The sequence below is a fragment of the Gobio gobio genome, assembly GCF_949357685.1.
Source record: "Gobio gobio genome assembly, chromosome: 24".
Classification (NCBI taxonomy): Eukaryota; Metazoa; Chordata; class Actinopteri; order Cypriniformes; family Gobionidae; genus Gobio; species Gobio gobio.
The window spans coordinates 18,593,350-18,611,004 of NC_137120.1; the positions used below are offsets into that span (position 1 = coordinate 18,593,350).

Sequence of the window (17,655 nt, forward strand, 5' to 3'; positions counted from 1 at the left end):
CCAGGCTCATGAATATTCATCAGTTAACGTCACAGGATGCTTCCCACGCAACGTCAGCATGCCTTCATGAATATTTCATAATTTTGCGGACGGAAAGTGCATTGCAGGAAGTCTCTATAAACGAGTTTGCAAAAATATTACAGAATGCGCTTACAATACACACACATGCATATTTAAACTAAAATAGGAGGGAAAACGTCAAACAGACACCATGCACAGTGAACCCGCAATGGCAGGCTAGAGGAAACGAAAATGAAACTGTTTTCAAACGCGTTTTAATGTTTCCATATGACGAGCACATGACAGATTATAACACTTCAAATATGAAGTGGCACAAATTTAGGGAAACTTTTCATTATTTTGCATATAATGCCACAACACTAGCTGCCTACAATCTCTGTTATAAAATAAAAAAAATCAAATAGTAAAGAGTATAAAACAAAGGCAGAGATACTAAAAGAAATATGGAAATAAAAATAGGAAAACGTGTTTAATATAGTCCATAAATGTTTTGTACTGTGCGAGACAGCATTTGTCAATATGTATCCAAATGCATTCAGTAGAAACACTTTTTGGGAAAATAAATAAATCAAAATAAATCAACCGAGGGCAGAGAAAAACAGAAGTCCTTTATAAATTTAAGTTCCACGTTCACAAATATCAGAACGGTTTTGTTAAAAAAAATCAGGTTAAAATAGCACAAAAATGATCTTCCTGTGCCACTGTCCTCGTATGAGGACATTATGAATTTCTCTGAGATCATATCTTAAAATATATCAGTGCCATTGTTTTGTCTTAAGAAGCACACCAGTAATGTTTTTTCTAAGGCACGTTTATAAAAGCTACTTATATGCCCTAAATTAACTACGGCCTACTCCTGGTTTAGGCTAAGCCCTGTCTGTGAAACCAGGCCTAGATGTCACAGTTTTTAGTCTGGATGTCCTGTAAAGAGTACATTAAGGACTTATCAGAGATACCATTTGTATTGAAGGTTCACCAGGTTAACAACTTCTCCTTGGTCTTTAAAAATGACCGAATTATAAAATTTTGCATTCTTATGGAAATATATTTTGTAATTATTTAAATTTGACTCATTTTCAAATTGCTCGTTATAAATCAACAGCTCAGGAAAATGTTATGGGGTTTCTGATCAAAATATGACTTTCTGTTATGAAACAGGGCATTGATTTCATACATGTCCACTGTAGACACCGGGACTTAAATCATGTTTATCAGGCATTCTGGGAGACACAACAAGTGAATAGGGAAAGAAATTACATATCAATGTTACTATAAAATATTAGATATTATTATGAAAATGTTGCCAACTATTACTCCCATTATTACACTTCTTTTTTCATTACATGTTGCTCCACGAACACATTAGATCCAGTGTATAGATGCATTGCATTGAATGTGAAACCCCATGGCCATTTTACCCATATCTTACATAAACTAAAATGGTATATCAATTAATCTTTTCTTTCATAACATAGTTGAGAATCATCTTTAAAGTCTGGTTAAAAAAATCCTGAAACCTTAAAATTAAAAACATAAATCCTATTGTTTTTGCCTATACATGTAACTTCATGTCAACTCAGTTCCAGTGTCTACATACGAGGACATCGCATAACATTAATAAAATATAACTTTTCAAGAAACAAATTTTCATTTGTTTCTAATGCTCTAAACAATGTAATGACATGAAAAAATACTAAATTCAAAGGAGAATAAGGAACTACCCAGAAAAGAAGAAATTATAAACGATTAAACCACGAGTAAATGGTAAACAAGTGAAAAAAAAAAGGTTTTAAACGGTGACTGCTTTCATGCACAAGAATATTCACATATTAATCAGATTAATACAGATAATGTATGGTAAATGTTCTCTTCAAGCACTGACCCGACTGCAATAACCAGATTAACATTCCAGTTTCTACAAATCTGAAAAAGGCGTTTTAAATCTGCCGTGTGTCTGTTTTAATCTGTAATTTGGGCCATGCAAATACCTTATTCAGAATATTCAGTGACTGAATATCCGCATGTCCAAACACCGGCAATTCTGGGTTATAGAGTTGTGAAAAGTCAATCTATTCATTAGAATAACATTACTGGAGCAAAAACGCTTTCTTCACTAACATTCTGCAAATATAATACATCTCAATGCATTTTTCTCATCATATTCTTCATGAAAAAAGATTTGTTTAAATGACTAAAATAAATGGCATTGTCATTTATTTTAGAGGAGAGGAGAAGAACAGGGAAAGAATGTACATTGGTTTATTCGGATAATGCTCATTACATGTACACAGTAATATTTAGAGCCGTGGAGCATGTAAACATCTTTTCAGAATAAAGGTTTAATCAGAATATAGACCTTAATTGGAAAATGATGAGCACTGATCTCCAATCCGAAGTTCATCCCTATCCAAAGATGGAAAATAGGGTAACGCTACATGCAGCCTCTGATCAACCAACAGCACACCACTAATAAAATACAGCTTAATGTCTGGTTGGAAAGTGTGGATCGTTTACACATATATAAAGAAACTAAAATTAACTGACGTTGTAAATAAGTGTTTTATACTCAAAAGGGACTAAGAACGTTTTTGGTATCTATGAAAGAAAAAAAAAAACCTCATGAAAAAAAGTGACAGTAAGATTGTGTGATTTTCATTAGTGATTCATTATTTTCTTACTTGTTAAGAGCACTTTGATGGCAAGAGAATCCGGACAGGTGATTTTCTATCATCCTGTAGCACCAAATATTCAAATATGAAACAACGTGACATGACAAAATCACAAACACAGAGGAACAACAAGATGCCAAGCCTAACCCCGTTTAAAGAGGTTCGCCGCTACACCGTAGATACAACAAGGAAAAGTGCGGAGATATAACACAATAGTACAATGTTACGACATGATTACAAAATCTAAAATTAAAAAGAAAATCAGCTCAAATAAATAAAGTTACATAACTAATATATACAGTTTAAAACAATCCTTTTTTCCCTAGTATTCACAATGAGCACTGCTAACCAATTATTACCTTCACTGCAATGCCACAGATATATAAAACACGTCAGTGTAGAGAGGAGGAGGAGGGCGTCTCCGACGGGATGCCCACCAGAGTGGGCGGCTGCTGCCCCGGCGCTATGGAGGCCGTGATGGGGACGGGTGCTGCTGGTCTGGGGTTGAGGCGTGGAGGGAGGGGGTTGGAGGGTCGAATGAGTGGGGGGGGCTGGTTCAGGGCAGGACGGGGCTGAAGGAAGCGGGCTTGTTGCTGCAGAGGTGGCGGCTGCCGGTGTAATGCTGGGGTGGCAGGAAGAGACGGACGCAGAAGGGGTGGAGGTTGGTTGAGAGAGGTGGAGCTGGTGGCTGCTGTCAGAGATGATGACGTGGCTACAGGAGATGGACCGGAGGCTGGGGTCACCTGACCCTAAACATGAGAGTAGGTTGAAGATAACCCGTTACATTTCTTTACGTAGGATGTTACGAAATAAAAGTTTAATAAAACAACTCCTCATTGTTTAAAAGGAGTTGTTCAGTCAAACATGACATTTTAACCCTATAAAACCCACTGTACATTTGATACACAATTTCTAAGGCCTCTATATCAGCAATATGACCAAAACTTTGCAGTAAAACCTGTGGCACACAATCTACAACACTACCTTCTGATTTTTAAATGACTACCTTCAGGTCGTGGTCCATGTATAGTACAAGCATCAGAATTTTATCTTATAAATATTAACATCTGCACCAAATTGCATATTTTCGCTCAGTTTGAGCATGTTTTATCTTCCATATTCTTACTATATGAGCCATAAATGTTTATATAGTTTGATATGAGGTTCAATAATAAAAAAAAAAAAGATTAGTCTTACTCTTATTTTGTACATCAGGCTTCACTGCACTTGAACAGACAAATTTCACTCAAAATGCCCTCATTGTGATGAATGATTATATGATTATTTCATTTGTATCTTTGCTCTATTGTATTTATTTATGCTATTTATGCTTCTTGTAGTTTAAGTATACTGTTTACTTGCCTTTATATTTATATTATTTTTAGCTGGGGTATCGAAAAATGTTAAAGGTCCTGTTCTTCGTGATCCCATTTTTCAAACTTTAGCTAGTGTGTAATGTTGCTGTTAGAGCATAAATAATACCTGTAAAATTATAAAGCTCAAAGTTCAATGCCAAGCGAGATATTTTATTTGACAGAAGTTCCCTTTCAAAGCCTACAGCGAACGGCCGGTTTGGACTACTGCTGCCTTCACGTGCTATCGGAATTATCGTAAATACGAGTTTCCTAGGTAAAAATTGCACATGAACGCCCTCTGATGTCGTGTTTACCACTGGGAAGTTCGGAAATAATTTTGATACCCCAATTCCCGAGATGGGCGTGTCATAAGCGTTAAACATGGTGGCGGGAGCTGGACTGCTGTGGCAGGTGTGGTTTTATTGTTGTTTTTTTCCAAAACAGCTTGGTCGTCTTGTCTTGACATTAACGTAGTACATATTTACATGTAAGAGTAATCATATGAAGTGTATTGTATGTTTGGTACACAGCGAAAATAGCCTTCATTTGACTGAAATTACAGAATCAGCAGAAAGCGGACTATCTGTAATGTTTATATGGTTGTCGGTGCATGGGAGACTACAAATGATGATGGTTTTAATAAGATTTTCCCAATAAATAGGCAAGAATAACCTGGTGTCCACCATGATTCCTGTTCACTCCGACAACAAAGCACTTGAATGCAACAAGCTCGTAATCACGACTTCTAAAGTGGGAATTAGGAAATTTCCGATAGCACGTGAAGGCAGCATACATCCATGTACATCCTGCTTTAATTACGTCAGTAGAGCAGTTTGTCGACTAACCTCCGCCCACAAGAATACGCGAAAAAGCGGGCGTGGTCTTGTTGCTCCCTCGTGGAGAGAGGAAGTGTTGCGTTCGGTTCGGATCGGTTGCGTTTGTCGCCATGTCGTTCAGACGCTGTTATTTTCATCCCGGAGTCAAAACACCTTTGGCCTTCAGGGGCTGTAGTTTGAGCGCGTTCATCTCCCCGTTATGGTAAGAGGCGTGACCTTCCCGGGCAACGTGAGCTAAGCTGCTGTCGGATAACAACACGGGAACCGCTGGCACAATCAGAACTCGTTACGTATTTCTGAAGGAGGGACTTCATAGAACGAGGAAATTCTCAGGCCGTTTTGAGGACAGTGAAAACAGCAGTATACAGATAAGTAAATTGTGTGAAAAATACTGTGTTTTTTTACACATGAAACATGAACACATGTTATATTGCACACTGTAAACACAATCAAAGCTTCAAAAAAACACGAAAAACGGGACCTTTAAATTTCACTGGTATCTAAAATAAATAACCTTATTTATTACAATACATGGATACATGGGTCAAAAACAACAAAATCGATTACTATTTTATTCATTTATTCCTTTTTTTGTGGTGGGGCCAGTGAAAATGTAATCAGTGAATTAATTGTATTAAAAATCGAGAATCAAATCGAGATCTTGTGAATTGGAGTTGAATCGGGACAACTATACCCAGCCCTAACCCTTACCTCTTCCTCTTCCTCATCTGTGCTCTTCCCCGAGGAGGTGTTGCTGTTTTTACCATCCTCACCAGAATTGGCTCCGTCTCCGTTGGGAGTATGAGTTCCCTGTTCCGCCTCCCATTCCTGAAGCACCTCGTCCAAGTTAAACCGCCGCCGATAGTTCACAAAGAAGTTCTTTACCTGTCCCACTGTTTTATTCCCAATGACATCAGCAATAGCCTGGAAGTCCTTTCCATATTTCCGTACTCCTGGTTGAATGGTGCAAAAAAAAAAGGATGACATGAATGACATTTTACATTAGTGGTCGACTGATATTGATTTTTGATGGCCGATATCTTAGAGAGCAGGGTGACCGATGGCTGATATAAAATATACATAATTTATATTTATTTTAATTAATATTTAATAAATTAGAAATACATTTAACTAAATACATCTTTAAAATAAACATGCTTATACTTTAGATGGCAACTTGATTCTGCAATCATATTACAAATAATATGATATTTTTCACAAATAAAGTAATTGTTTAAAAATATATGAATAAAAAGGAAGTAAACACTGTAGACTAACAGGGCACTCAGTAATCTGGTGAGTTTCTGCACTAATTTTACATACAGCACTCTGTAAATGACATTAATATGACAGTGGTCAACTGAATATAGAGCAGCATATTTTAAAATCAAGGATTTAAAGTTTGTCGCGTCTCCAGTCCGCATTCACGGACCGACCGTCACACACAGAAACACATTAATGCAGGAAGATCTCACGGCTGGATTCGATTAAATCTGAAAGTATTGTGAAATTCAATATTGGATATTCAGAGATTTGTTTTAACAGTATAGATGCATATTAGCTGAATGTTGATGGTACAGGAGAAAGTATTATAGCCTTTTGTTTTGCCTTTCTGTCGTTAATAATATAAAAGCAAATACTTTACTTTTTCGCAAACCGTTTACTTTCTTTGTTTAACAGGTCTATATAATAGCGTATTAGATATGACTGTTTAACAGAGGCTGTAAACTAATGAAGAATGTGAGCGCTGTGTGATCTGACGCTTCGGTTCTCAGGCACTGGCGTTTCAGCGACACCTGTCAAAATAAAAGTCTAGAAATCCGTCAAAATAAAAGTCCCACTTCTAACACATCGGCTAGTGGTGACATTTTAAAAATGGTCGACCACTATTTTACATAATTGTAAATTGATACAGTTAACGGTTTATTTACCTTGTACTGCCAACAGCTGCTCATCTGTTGTCCAGCGGGCATTAATTTTTTGGGTGCACTGGAACAAAAACATTACCATAGGCTAAATGATGATAACATGCAAGCAAAACCTAACACGTTTCAGATTAAAATGCATGCGAGTAAAAGTCGAAATACAAGCGAGTCACCTCAGGTAGTCTGAATTCATCAACTCCATCTTCAATCTTCTGTTTAAGTCCGCTGTTTAACTGCTTGGCATTTTGGACCTAAAGAAAACCAAGTAAAATATGAGGAGGAAAGAAGATTTAAAGGGTTAGTTCACCCAAAAATGAAAATTCTGTCATTAATTACTTACCCTCATGTCGTTCGACACCCGTAAGACCTCCGTTCATCTTTGGAACACAAATGAAGATATTTTAGTTGAAATCCGATGGCTCAGAAAGGCCTCCATTGGCAAAATGCACTGTACACTCTCAAGACCCATAAAAGGTACTAAAGACATCGTTACAAAGTCCATCTCACTACAGTGGTTCTACAATAACTTTATAAAGCGACGAGAATAGTTTTTGTGCGCAAAAAAACCTAAATAACGACAATATAGTGATGACCGATTTCAAAACAATGCATCATGAAGCTTCGAAGCGTTTTGAATCAGCGAGTCGAATCATGATTCGGATCGCGTGTCAAACCGCCAAACTGCTGAAATCACGTGACTTTGGCAATCCAAACCGCTGAATGGACTCGTCTTGAGAGTGTACAGTGCATTGTGCCAATGGAGGCCTTTCTGAGCCATCGGATTTCAACTAAAATATCTATCTTCATCTTACGGGTGTCGAACGACATGAGGGCAAGTAATTAATGACAGAATTTTAATTTTTGGGTGAACTAACCCTTTAAGATTTTTGTTTACTACTTCCAAAACAATTTGTTCTCCATCCGTACCTGTCGTTTTAGGGACACCAGCTCCATGTCCAGCTGGCGCAGGACGGAGTTTGCTGCACTGGAGCTGCAGGAGATGGCCACCACATCCTCCTGTGTGAGGTACATGCCTTTGGGTGGGCGGCACTTGGACCGCTGGCTGTGGTGGCGGTGCTGCAGGGTCTGGTGGTCTCTCCGTCCCAATCCAATTTTGGAAGTCAGTGTCTGAGGTTCTACTTGAGCCTATCAGTTACAGTATTGAGATGCTGGGAAAAGCTGAAGTTGTTCACAGTATGATATATCTATATCAGAATATCTCTAGTTCAGTCATGAAACTCTAGACAACACCTTGGCAATAGAATCGCCATTGGCTAGTAAACTGTTTAATTTACTTGCCTGACTATTTATATTTATAGCCTGACTTGATTTTCACCACAGAGGGTGTTTAAAACTATTTTGAGTTGTCATAATTGAAATGTTTATTATAAAATGACATTACCTCCTTCTTTGCCTCTTTCGTAGGGTCATAGTCACTGTCATTGGCCTCAATGGGGTTGGATTCTTCCATCTCTTCCTCACTAATACATCAAAATAAAAAATAAAGTGAGTCCCTGAAACATTAGAAAGACTAAAACTATTTATTGAGTTCAAAGAAGGGCAGGTTAATGACCTTTCATCTTGATTATTCCGGTTCGCCAGCTTTCGCGCTTGCCGGTCCATTAGACTTGTCCGGGACCGTGTTTTTTTCCACGAATAGTAGTACTTCACAAGACTGGATATGGATTTGTCCGGCAACTACAATCAATTATTAAATTCTAGAATTAATGACGAAAGTGAAGTGACGCATCTGATCACTTCAATAGGATGAATCTCACAAAACAAATTTTATCCCAAAATAAAACATCAATAATATAAAATGTATTAATATTATAAGTTATATATTTTGTTTTTACACGTACAAGTTTTACATTTTGCATTGTAATGATCATTAAGTACATAAAAAAAAAAAAAAAAAAGGAATTTTCACTTCATACAATTTTCACAAAAAGTAAATAAAATTGTGAGATTTATACATAACGGTAGTATTTATTGCACAGCCTTTTAAATTATGCATAATTTAAAAAAATTATGCATTTCAGTAACCTTATGAAATATCACTGTATTACAATATCAAGAACATAATGATATTCATTTAAAACACACACAAACCTGGATGAATTATAATAATGAGAAAATTTGATTTAAAAATTTGTTGGTAAACATCAATGCAAAACAAAATCTCCAACCCCAAAAAAAGGTTTTGTTTTCTTTACACAAAAATGTAATTCCATATCTCCCTTTTCTTGATTTTGAGATTAAATGTGGTCTAGACACGTTTACAGTGAGATTGGTCTCCCGCAGTAACACTAGCAGTGACTCACCATCTGCTGGATCCTATGGAAGCTCTTCCCATGAAAACTGAAAGCTTGTTCAAACAACACCTTGTCCTCCACAGTCCACTCATCAGGGAAGGGGGTGAAGTTCGGGAGATCAGCGAGTGATTTCTCAATGTTGTGTTTATGCCAGAAGAGCATGCCGAGAGCCTGCGGAGCACAGAAGACATCCATAATAGGGCTGCACAATTAATCAAAATCAAATGTTTTAAAAAAATATATATATTTTTTTGCTTGAACAACAGTTACAGAACAGGAACAAATAAAACCAGACAAAATAATAATAAAATAATCAAAATGCGATTTTTAAATTCAATTAATATATGCACAGCGTGTTGGTGAAGTGCTCTGTCATCAGTAGTAAATGCTGCTCCATCTCTGAAAACACTGCGAGTTTGTGATGCAGATGTCGAAAATGCATTAAACATCTTCCTAAACTAGTAATGCAAAGCGTTCATAAACCTGTTGTCCAACAAAAGACAACATTCAATAAAATGTTTTTACTCATTTTATATCGTCGGTTGAGCGTTTGAAATTTCCTTTTTGTGAGCTGATGTGGCTTCTTATCGTGAGGCAGACAATGTATTATTTTATAGCATTCCATATAGTGATAAAGGCTATGTCGATTAGCACAGCATTATAATAAATATACTTTATTATGAAAATAACTGAGAAGGCTTGAAGAACTCAAATACACCATATATTGTCGCATTCGTGTGTTGTTTGTCTTCATGTTCAATCAGTCAAAGTGTTTTTTGTTTTTTTAATTCAGCTACAGTCAGTGCAAACTCTGCTTTATATCACTTCTCTGAGGTATATGTGGAGTTTCTGCTCAGGGGTGCCTTCTGGTGTCCAGTATGAATAAAAACGATGCGCGTTTAGCGCTCAGTAATGCTCATTCCATCCTATTTTGGGTGAAAAATTATATTTTTCTACAAAGAAATGTATATGATTTTTTTTTTTTGTGAAATTTTTCCCCGACAGTGGACACATTTCATATTAAAAGACAGTTTTTGATTTTGCATACATTCAAACAAAAATTAAGACAGTCACAATATTATATTATATAATATATTATATAAAATAATTTTACAATAAATCTTTAAACATTTCTAATGATTTATAATCATAGGCTGCCTGCATGTTAACAATTAACCCTGCAGTTTTTCGTAAAATAAGTTATTTTTAACTTTTATTTTCTATTCTTCTATTCTATATTCTATTTTTAAATTTTTAATAATGAAAATGTTATTGCAATAGTAATATTTCTTATTTTGTGCAGCCCTACAAAAAAAAAATTCTGGTTAAATTGATTCGCAAATCGCAATTTTAACCAGAAACATAGCCATTTGATTTTTTCAAATCCATACATCAGCCATCCTTGACAGCAAAGATATCTTTGACGACGGTTTTCTTGTAGCTTACCTGCTCAACATTGTATCCATGCTTTTCTTTTGCAATTGCAATGTATTCGTCCACTGGGGAAAAAAAAAAACAATTAGAGACACAAACTGCATTGTATACAAAATAAAAATAAAATATACAAAATTCTGTGTATATTTACACACAGAAAAAATTAAATGACAAAAAGGAAGTCGTAAATACTTACATTTAGAGTCAACTATTGTATGATATGGAGACCAAACCAACATGCCACCATTGTCTTTATCACTGTATTTTGTGGAACCTACAATACAAAGTATGTAATACATGACAAAAAATATCGTTTTAATATTTTTAACAGATTCTTTACATTCAATGTTTCAATTTCACAGCAATTTAATTAAATCTAAACCATCAGAGACCCATGTTCAAAAAAACAATTATATATATATATATATATATATATATATATATATATATATATATATATATATATATATATATATATATATATATATATAGTTTTTCTTTATTCATTATATTGTATAATAAGTCATATTTGTAAACATTCCAGCAATTAAGAAACAAAACTACAACAAAATCACTAAATTTGTTCCAAACAACGTCAATAAACAACAACTTTTAGAGTGCGAAATACAATTCATTATTTTTGTCCTGTAAAAACCGTTAGTGAATTTAGTTTTACCAATATTTATTAAGACGGTAGAAAGAGTTGAATGTTACCGCAAGTATTTGAATGTTACATTTGATCCCCTTTACAATTATGCGTCTTAATTAGCTAAATTTAGAAATTATTCAAATTTAACAGGATTCTCAATTCAGTTCTGAATGGCACATAACATTGCTATTTTGACAACTTATTTCCCGATTAAATATGCGATTTATAAATTAACAGATAGCCACATAAACCCGTGACTCACATTGAATCATGTGTCAAAGTTACTGTGTATATTAGCTAATAAGTGGCTAAGCGAGGAAGCTAACATCATTTCACAAAAAGCTTTTCATGAGAACGAAATCATACAGTAACATTAAAAAACGACTTAAACGACTATTATTGACCATTCGATGCTTAAAATCCTCAAAAGCTACTTTTGGTATATCCATTATAAAACAAATTATCCGGGGCGATAGGTGTACCGAGGCTACCACAGTCAGTCAGGTTCTTAAAGGCGGAATGCAGCTTATTCCTACCTGGATCAAATTCAGGAATATTAGCTTGATAATCTGATCCCACGCGCATGCCGACATCTGAAAACAAGAACACTTGAGTGAGGTTTCGAACTTGTTAAACTGTTTGTATTTTATCAATATGCATAAACAACCTCCGCAGGAGTGTTTGAGGCTATACCGTGCTCGTCGTCACTGCCACTCTCGTCGGAAAAATGTCCATTCGAGGCGTTCGACGGGCTTTTCGTTCCGTTTGAGCGACCTTTCCCCAGATATTCCGACCCTTTGTCCATCATTCCCGGCATAGTCCCGATACGTGTGATTATTTTGAGCAGAAATGAAATATGTCAACACTACAGCATTTATTATCTCTCTTTCTCGTGAGTCTCTGCGCAGCTGCGCCGCTGTGCGCTCCTGTATCCCTCCGCTCGATCGCTCTCGTGTTCCCTTAGCTTCGCTGCCTATCTCTACACCACTAACATCTCTTGTGTGTTTTCATCAAATGTTCAAAGTAAATGTACAGGTTTGCGGGATTTTAGTTCTTTGTTCATCGATAAATTAAGTGTCCGGGTCTTATTTTCCACGCGGAAGGAATTGTTACGCACGTAAACAAAGGTGAAACGCGGCTCTTGTGTGCGCCACTGTTGCATCAGTTATTTTTTCCCTTCATTTTCCCTTTCAAATATGTCACAACCTTTGTCTTTTTGCATTACATTTATTTATAAACTGAGTAGAAAATGATTTCACCTTTAGTTATTTTTATTTGCAAAGAAAATTATTGGTAATTCACGGTGTTGGCTATTTAAACGCTTCTGTTTTAAAGTATAAATCAATGTCTTCATGATTTGCAGTTACACGTGACAAAGGCATGTACTCAATCGTTAATAATACACACACACACACACACACACACACACACACACACACACACACACACACACACACACACACACACACACACACACACACACACACACACACACACACACACACACACACACACGGTAATTGTAGGGTGATATCAGGCAAATCGGGCCATCAGGACCATACCTTTTTCACATTTTACCTTCTAAATGTGTTTATGTGACGTGTTTATGTGTGCTCGACTATGTGTGTGCATGTTAGTGAGGTATGTTGTAACAAACATAACTATGCACACATGGGCTCACACTCACTGAAAAGGGAAAGGGTGAAAGAGGCATTTTGATATAGAAGTGATAGGTGTTGAAATAAAGTAATGTTAAACTATTTATTTCAGACAAACAGAAAGGATCAGAAAGGAGAGAAGAGGGTCAGACAGGCACTAAAGGAGATAAAAAAGGATGTCTGTCAAGGAAAGGGCAAAAAATGCAATCGGTGGGTAGAGGAGAGGATGAGAGGAGCATTAGCTGAATATAGGGAGACAGTTGAGAGAGGCCTAAAAGCAAATGTAGGCCTACGCATTCTTGCGAGAGCTTGGGATATCTAGCCATTGATTGAAATTGATGTTTTAATGTAATTTAAATGCAATGGTACACTGTTACATTTTAAAATTAAAAATAATTAAATGTGTTTTATCAGAAATGTCTCTATTTGGACTGGCCCGCATTTTTGCTGATCAGCCGGCCCATTTTACCTGAACACTGCATCTCAAAAAATGTGGGACAGCTGATGTTAACCACAAATTAACCATGATTTTGCTACACTAACCATAGTTTAACCATGGTATTTGTAGTAAAACTGGCTATACAAATAGTAATCAATCCGCCAAAAACATGGTTACTATACACTTTTACTATTAAAAACTAACATGGTTAACCTTCGTTATTTAGATCAGTGGCTGGCTGACATGTCTTTGGAGGGAGGGTTTTTGTGGGGTTTGAAAGAGGCATGAGGTGAGACATTTGCAGCCATACACGACAACAGTCTCAGACCGGAAATCTACCCCACAATGAACCCTAACATCCCTGAGCCTAAAAGTCCTGCCTTAACTTCCGTCCTTAACTTTATCGCCTTATAACCCATCACGATCTTTAAGATCACTATGGGCTTCTGGTAATACAGAGGATATCTACGTCAACTAAAGGAGGAAGAACGTTTTCATATTTGGCACCAAAACTATCGAATAGCCTTCCTAATAATGTTCGGGGCTCAGATTCACTCCTCCAGTTTAAATCTAGATTAAAGACTCATCTCTTTAGCCAGGCATACACATGATGCTTCTCATAACCTTGTACTCTATAGTTATATCAATGCACATGATTATCTTTGCTTAATGCTTTGAACAGCAGCTACGCTAATTATTTTTCTGTTCTGTTTTTATCTCGGGACGCCCATCCCGAGGTAACTAGAGAATCCGTCAGCTCCAGTCTGGATCCAGCTTCTCGTAAAGACTTCAGATGACCATCACCTGTGAAGAGACGACTCAACTCCTGCGAGGACTTCAGATGACGCAGCTCTGCATCAACACGCAATCATGCTCATCTATATACCTATTCATTAACAAACTGTATTCTTACTTCTATGCCATAGCTATTATATTGATTAATAATAGATAGTTAGCTAATCTGTGTGCTTGTATATGTGCAATTCTGAAATGCATAACATGTACAAATCAATTAAATTGTAATGTGGATGCATTTTCTGTGAAGCTGCTTTGAAACGATATGTATCGTGAAAAGCGCTATACAAATAAATTTGAATTGAATTGAACTTCAAAAGCCAGCCTTGAATCTGGTCTGACTTACTTTCACACCATAAACTGCTCTTCTGACGACTGCAGGGAAAAATCTCAAGTGGTGCTCATTGCAGAGCCAAATGACATCCACTCTGGACGTCATGGGTTGAGCTTGACCTAGTCCAGTGGAATCTCTGTGGATCCAATGGGTGGAGGGATAGAGATATGGGTAGGGTTAGGGTGTAGTTTATGGAGTAGACATAATAATAAATAAATAAATAAATACATAAATAAATATAAAAAGAAATGTAAAAAAATCTAAACAAACAAAAAAAAGACTATTCATACTTTTATTTCTTATTTTATGTATCACTGTTAGCGCTGTCCATTGATTAAAACAATTAACTAATTAATCACACATTTCTTCTGTAATTAAATCACGATTAAAAACATTTCTACATATTTTTATATTGTAATAATTTCACAGTTACTCTCCAAGTTAATGTAGAAACCACTTAAAGTACATTTTAAGTATGTATTGTAATGGCATCTTTTTATGAATGAAGGCCAATATCACTGCTAAGCTACTGATGTCTCTATGAAACATTAATGACAGACATTCAACATTACAGTACACTCTAAAAAAAAAGGCTCGTAATCATAGGGGAACCTTTTTTAGTGCTATATAGCACCAATTTTGGTGCTTCAGTGGTTCTTCAGCGGTTCTTCAGAGGTGCTATATAGCACCTTAGTCAAAGAACCGGTGAAGAACCTCTGAAGAACCACTGAAGAACCTCTGAAGAACCGCTGAAGAACCACTGAAGCACCAAAATTGGTGCTATATAGCACTAAAAAAGGTTCCCCTATGATTACGAGCCAAGGACCATTTTTGGTGCAATATAGAACCTTTTTTTTTTTTTAGAGTGTTAATTGAAAGCTACCAATTTCAACATTTATTAGGCTTTAAAAAATATATTTTTTATTTAAGTTAACTTAAAACAATCATCACATACACCCAATATAATAAATGTCATATTTACGTGTGGCTTTCCTATCTGTCTAACCTTTAGTAAATATACAGAAATTAAATAAAGTTATCAAACATGCTACACTGCAGCTCCACCCCCCTTAGGATGCGATGGAAGAAAATGCAGACGGAGAAATCGAAGGAAAACTTAGTTATACATTGGAATATTCTTGAATATTCTTGATCTTGATAACCTGGGTGCAATATTCTTGACCCAGGTGTGCTTCTTGAGACAAAACAATGGCACTGACAAATTTTAAGATACACTATATTGCCAAAAGTATTGGGTCACCCCTTCCAATCATTGAATTCAGGTGTTCCAATCACTTCCATGGCCACAGGTGTATAAAATCAAGCACCTAGGCATGCAGATGCTTCTACAAACATTTGTGAAAGAAAGGGTTGTTCTCAGGAGCTCAGTGAATTCAAGCGTGGTACCGTGATAGGTTGCCACCTGTGCAATAAGTCCATTCGTGAAATTTCCTCACTACTAAATATTCCACGATCAACTGTTAGTGGTATTATAACAAAGTGGAAGCAATTGGGAATAATTCAGCCACAAAGTGGTAGGCCACGTAAAATCTCAGAGCGGGGTCAGTGCATGCTGAGGCGCACAGTGCTTAGAAGTTGACAACTTTCTGCAGAGTCAATAGCTACAGACCTCCAAACATTGCGTGGCCTTCAGATTAGCTCAAGAACAGCGTGTAGAGAGCTTCATGGAATTGGTTTCCATGGCCGAGCAGCTGCATCCAAGCCTCACATCACCGAGTGCAATGCAAAGCGTAGGATGTGGTGTAAAGCACGCCGCCACTGGACTCTAGAGCAGTGGAGATGTGTTCTCTGCAGTGTCCAATCACGCTTCTTTGTCTGGCAATCCAATGGACGAGTCTGGGTTTGGCGGCTGCCAGGAGAACGGTATTTGCCTGACTGCATTGTGCCAAGTGTAAAGTTTGGTGGAGGAGGGATTATGGTGTGGGCTTGTATTTCAGGGGTTGGGCTTGGCCCCTTATAGTTCCAGTGAAAGGAACTCTTAACGCTTCAGCATACCAAGACATTTTGGACAACTTCATGCTCCCAACATTGTGGGAACAGTTTGGGGATAGCCCATTCCTGTTCCAACACGACTGTGCATCAGTGCACAAAGCAAGATTGAACATTAGTCTGGGAAGTCTGCTCTGTATTTTCTACTGCACAAGAGGCGTGATCAACGGGCATAGTTCAAATGACTCTGTATGCAATTGGATAGTCCTTCAACCAATCAGACCAACGATCCGGGTGACGCGGTAGGCAAACATATCCTTCTTTTGTAGGAATTGTTCCAGTCTGTTCCGTTTTCAAAGAAAACTTGCCTTTGAAATCTTTTAAAACAGCAGCAACAGCTGCATCAACGGGTTGCTGCGCTTCGGTGGCCACCATGTTGAATGTAAACAAAAAGCTGCTTGCCGTCGCTTCTCTATCATCATAGTGTTAAACCCGCCAATAGCGCGCCAGGTGGATAAGCCAGTTTGTGATTGGTCCCCGCAGATTTGTAACGGCATGTTTACAGCCTAGGCTGGATAATTCTGAGAAGAGATTACATTTTTTTATTAGGTTTGCATTTACAGCCAATAAGATATTTTCATAATCGCTTGCCCGCACACGAACACAATCATCTCGACAGGTTTATTATTCATGAAATATGCTCATTATTATGATTAATTATTAATGGAAACCTCCTCGGTGCCCCTGTCCTCATATGAGGACATTGCATTTCAGTTAATTTAGCTGACTCTTGGTATGGTACATGTCACAGTCTGGATGTCTTGTAAAGAGCACATTCAGGGCTTTTCAGAGATCCCATTTGTTTTGAGGTTTCACCAGAACAACAACTGATTGGTCTTTAAAAATGACTGAATTATCAAATTTAGCACTCTTATGGAAATATGATTAATATTTTGTAATTATCATTTAAATCTGACAAATTTTTTAATTGTTTGTCATAAATCATCTCAGGAAATGTTATGGGGTTTCTAATCAAACTATTACTTTCTGTTACGAAACAGGGCATAGATTTCAGATCTCAAAAGAGGACACTAGGGGCCCGTTTCAGAAAGGAGGTTAAGTGAAAACTCTGAGTATGTTAATCGTGAGATGAGGGGAACTCTGGGTTTTCCGTTTAAGAATGGGAGGTATGTTAAACCCGAGAAAACACGTTTCTGAAAGAGAGGTAACTTATACTCAAAGTCAGTTATCACAGTAACTTACTCTTTGAACCTA

At 36.9% G+C, this 17,655-nt stretch overlaps 1 protein-coding gene across 1 annotated transcript; it reads right to left on the reverse strand.

Annotated features, from left to right (window-relative positions):
• Positions 1 to 265: 265 nt before the first annotated feature.
• rcor3 (REST corepressor 3) lies at positions 266 to 12,141 on the reverse strand. Its single transcript, XM_079807015.1, has 12 exons — positions 11,898 to 12,141; positions 11,741 to 11,797; positions 10,752 to 10,829; positions 10,568 to 10,620; positions 9,131 to 9,292; positions 8,380 to 8,504; positions 8,209 to 8,287; positions 7,734 to 7,952; positions 6,980 to 7,057; positions 6,813 to 6,870; positions 5,593 to 5,834; positions 266 to 3,439 (listed from the first exon to the last, which is right to left on the reverse strand). Exons 1-12 carry the CDS (start codon positions 12,019 to 12,021, stop codon positions 3,083 to 3,085), a joined length of 1,632 nt encoding a protein of 543 aa, XP_079663141.1. The 5' UTR covers positions 12,022 to 12,141; the 3' UTR covers positions 266 to 3,082.
• Positions 12,142 to 17,655: the final 5,514 nt, after the last annotated feature.

Bases quoted from the DNA above. Each gene is read 5' to 3' on its own strand.
- rcor3 (XM_079807015.1), bottom strand. From the start codon at position 12,021: ATGCCGGGAATGATGGACAAAGGGTCGGAATATCTGGGGAAAGGTCGC. The intron at 10,830-11,740 runs GTAGGAATAAGC...TTTGTATTGTAG, and splicing joins TATTCCTGAATTTGATCCAG to GTTCCACAAAATACAGTGAT. The intron at 8,505-9,130 runs GTGAGTCACTGC...AATTGATTGTAG, and splicing joins TCCATAGGATCCAGCAGATG to TTGCCGGACAAATCCATATC.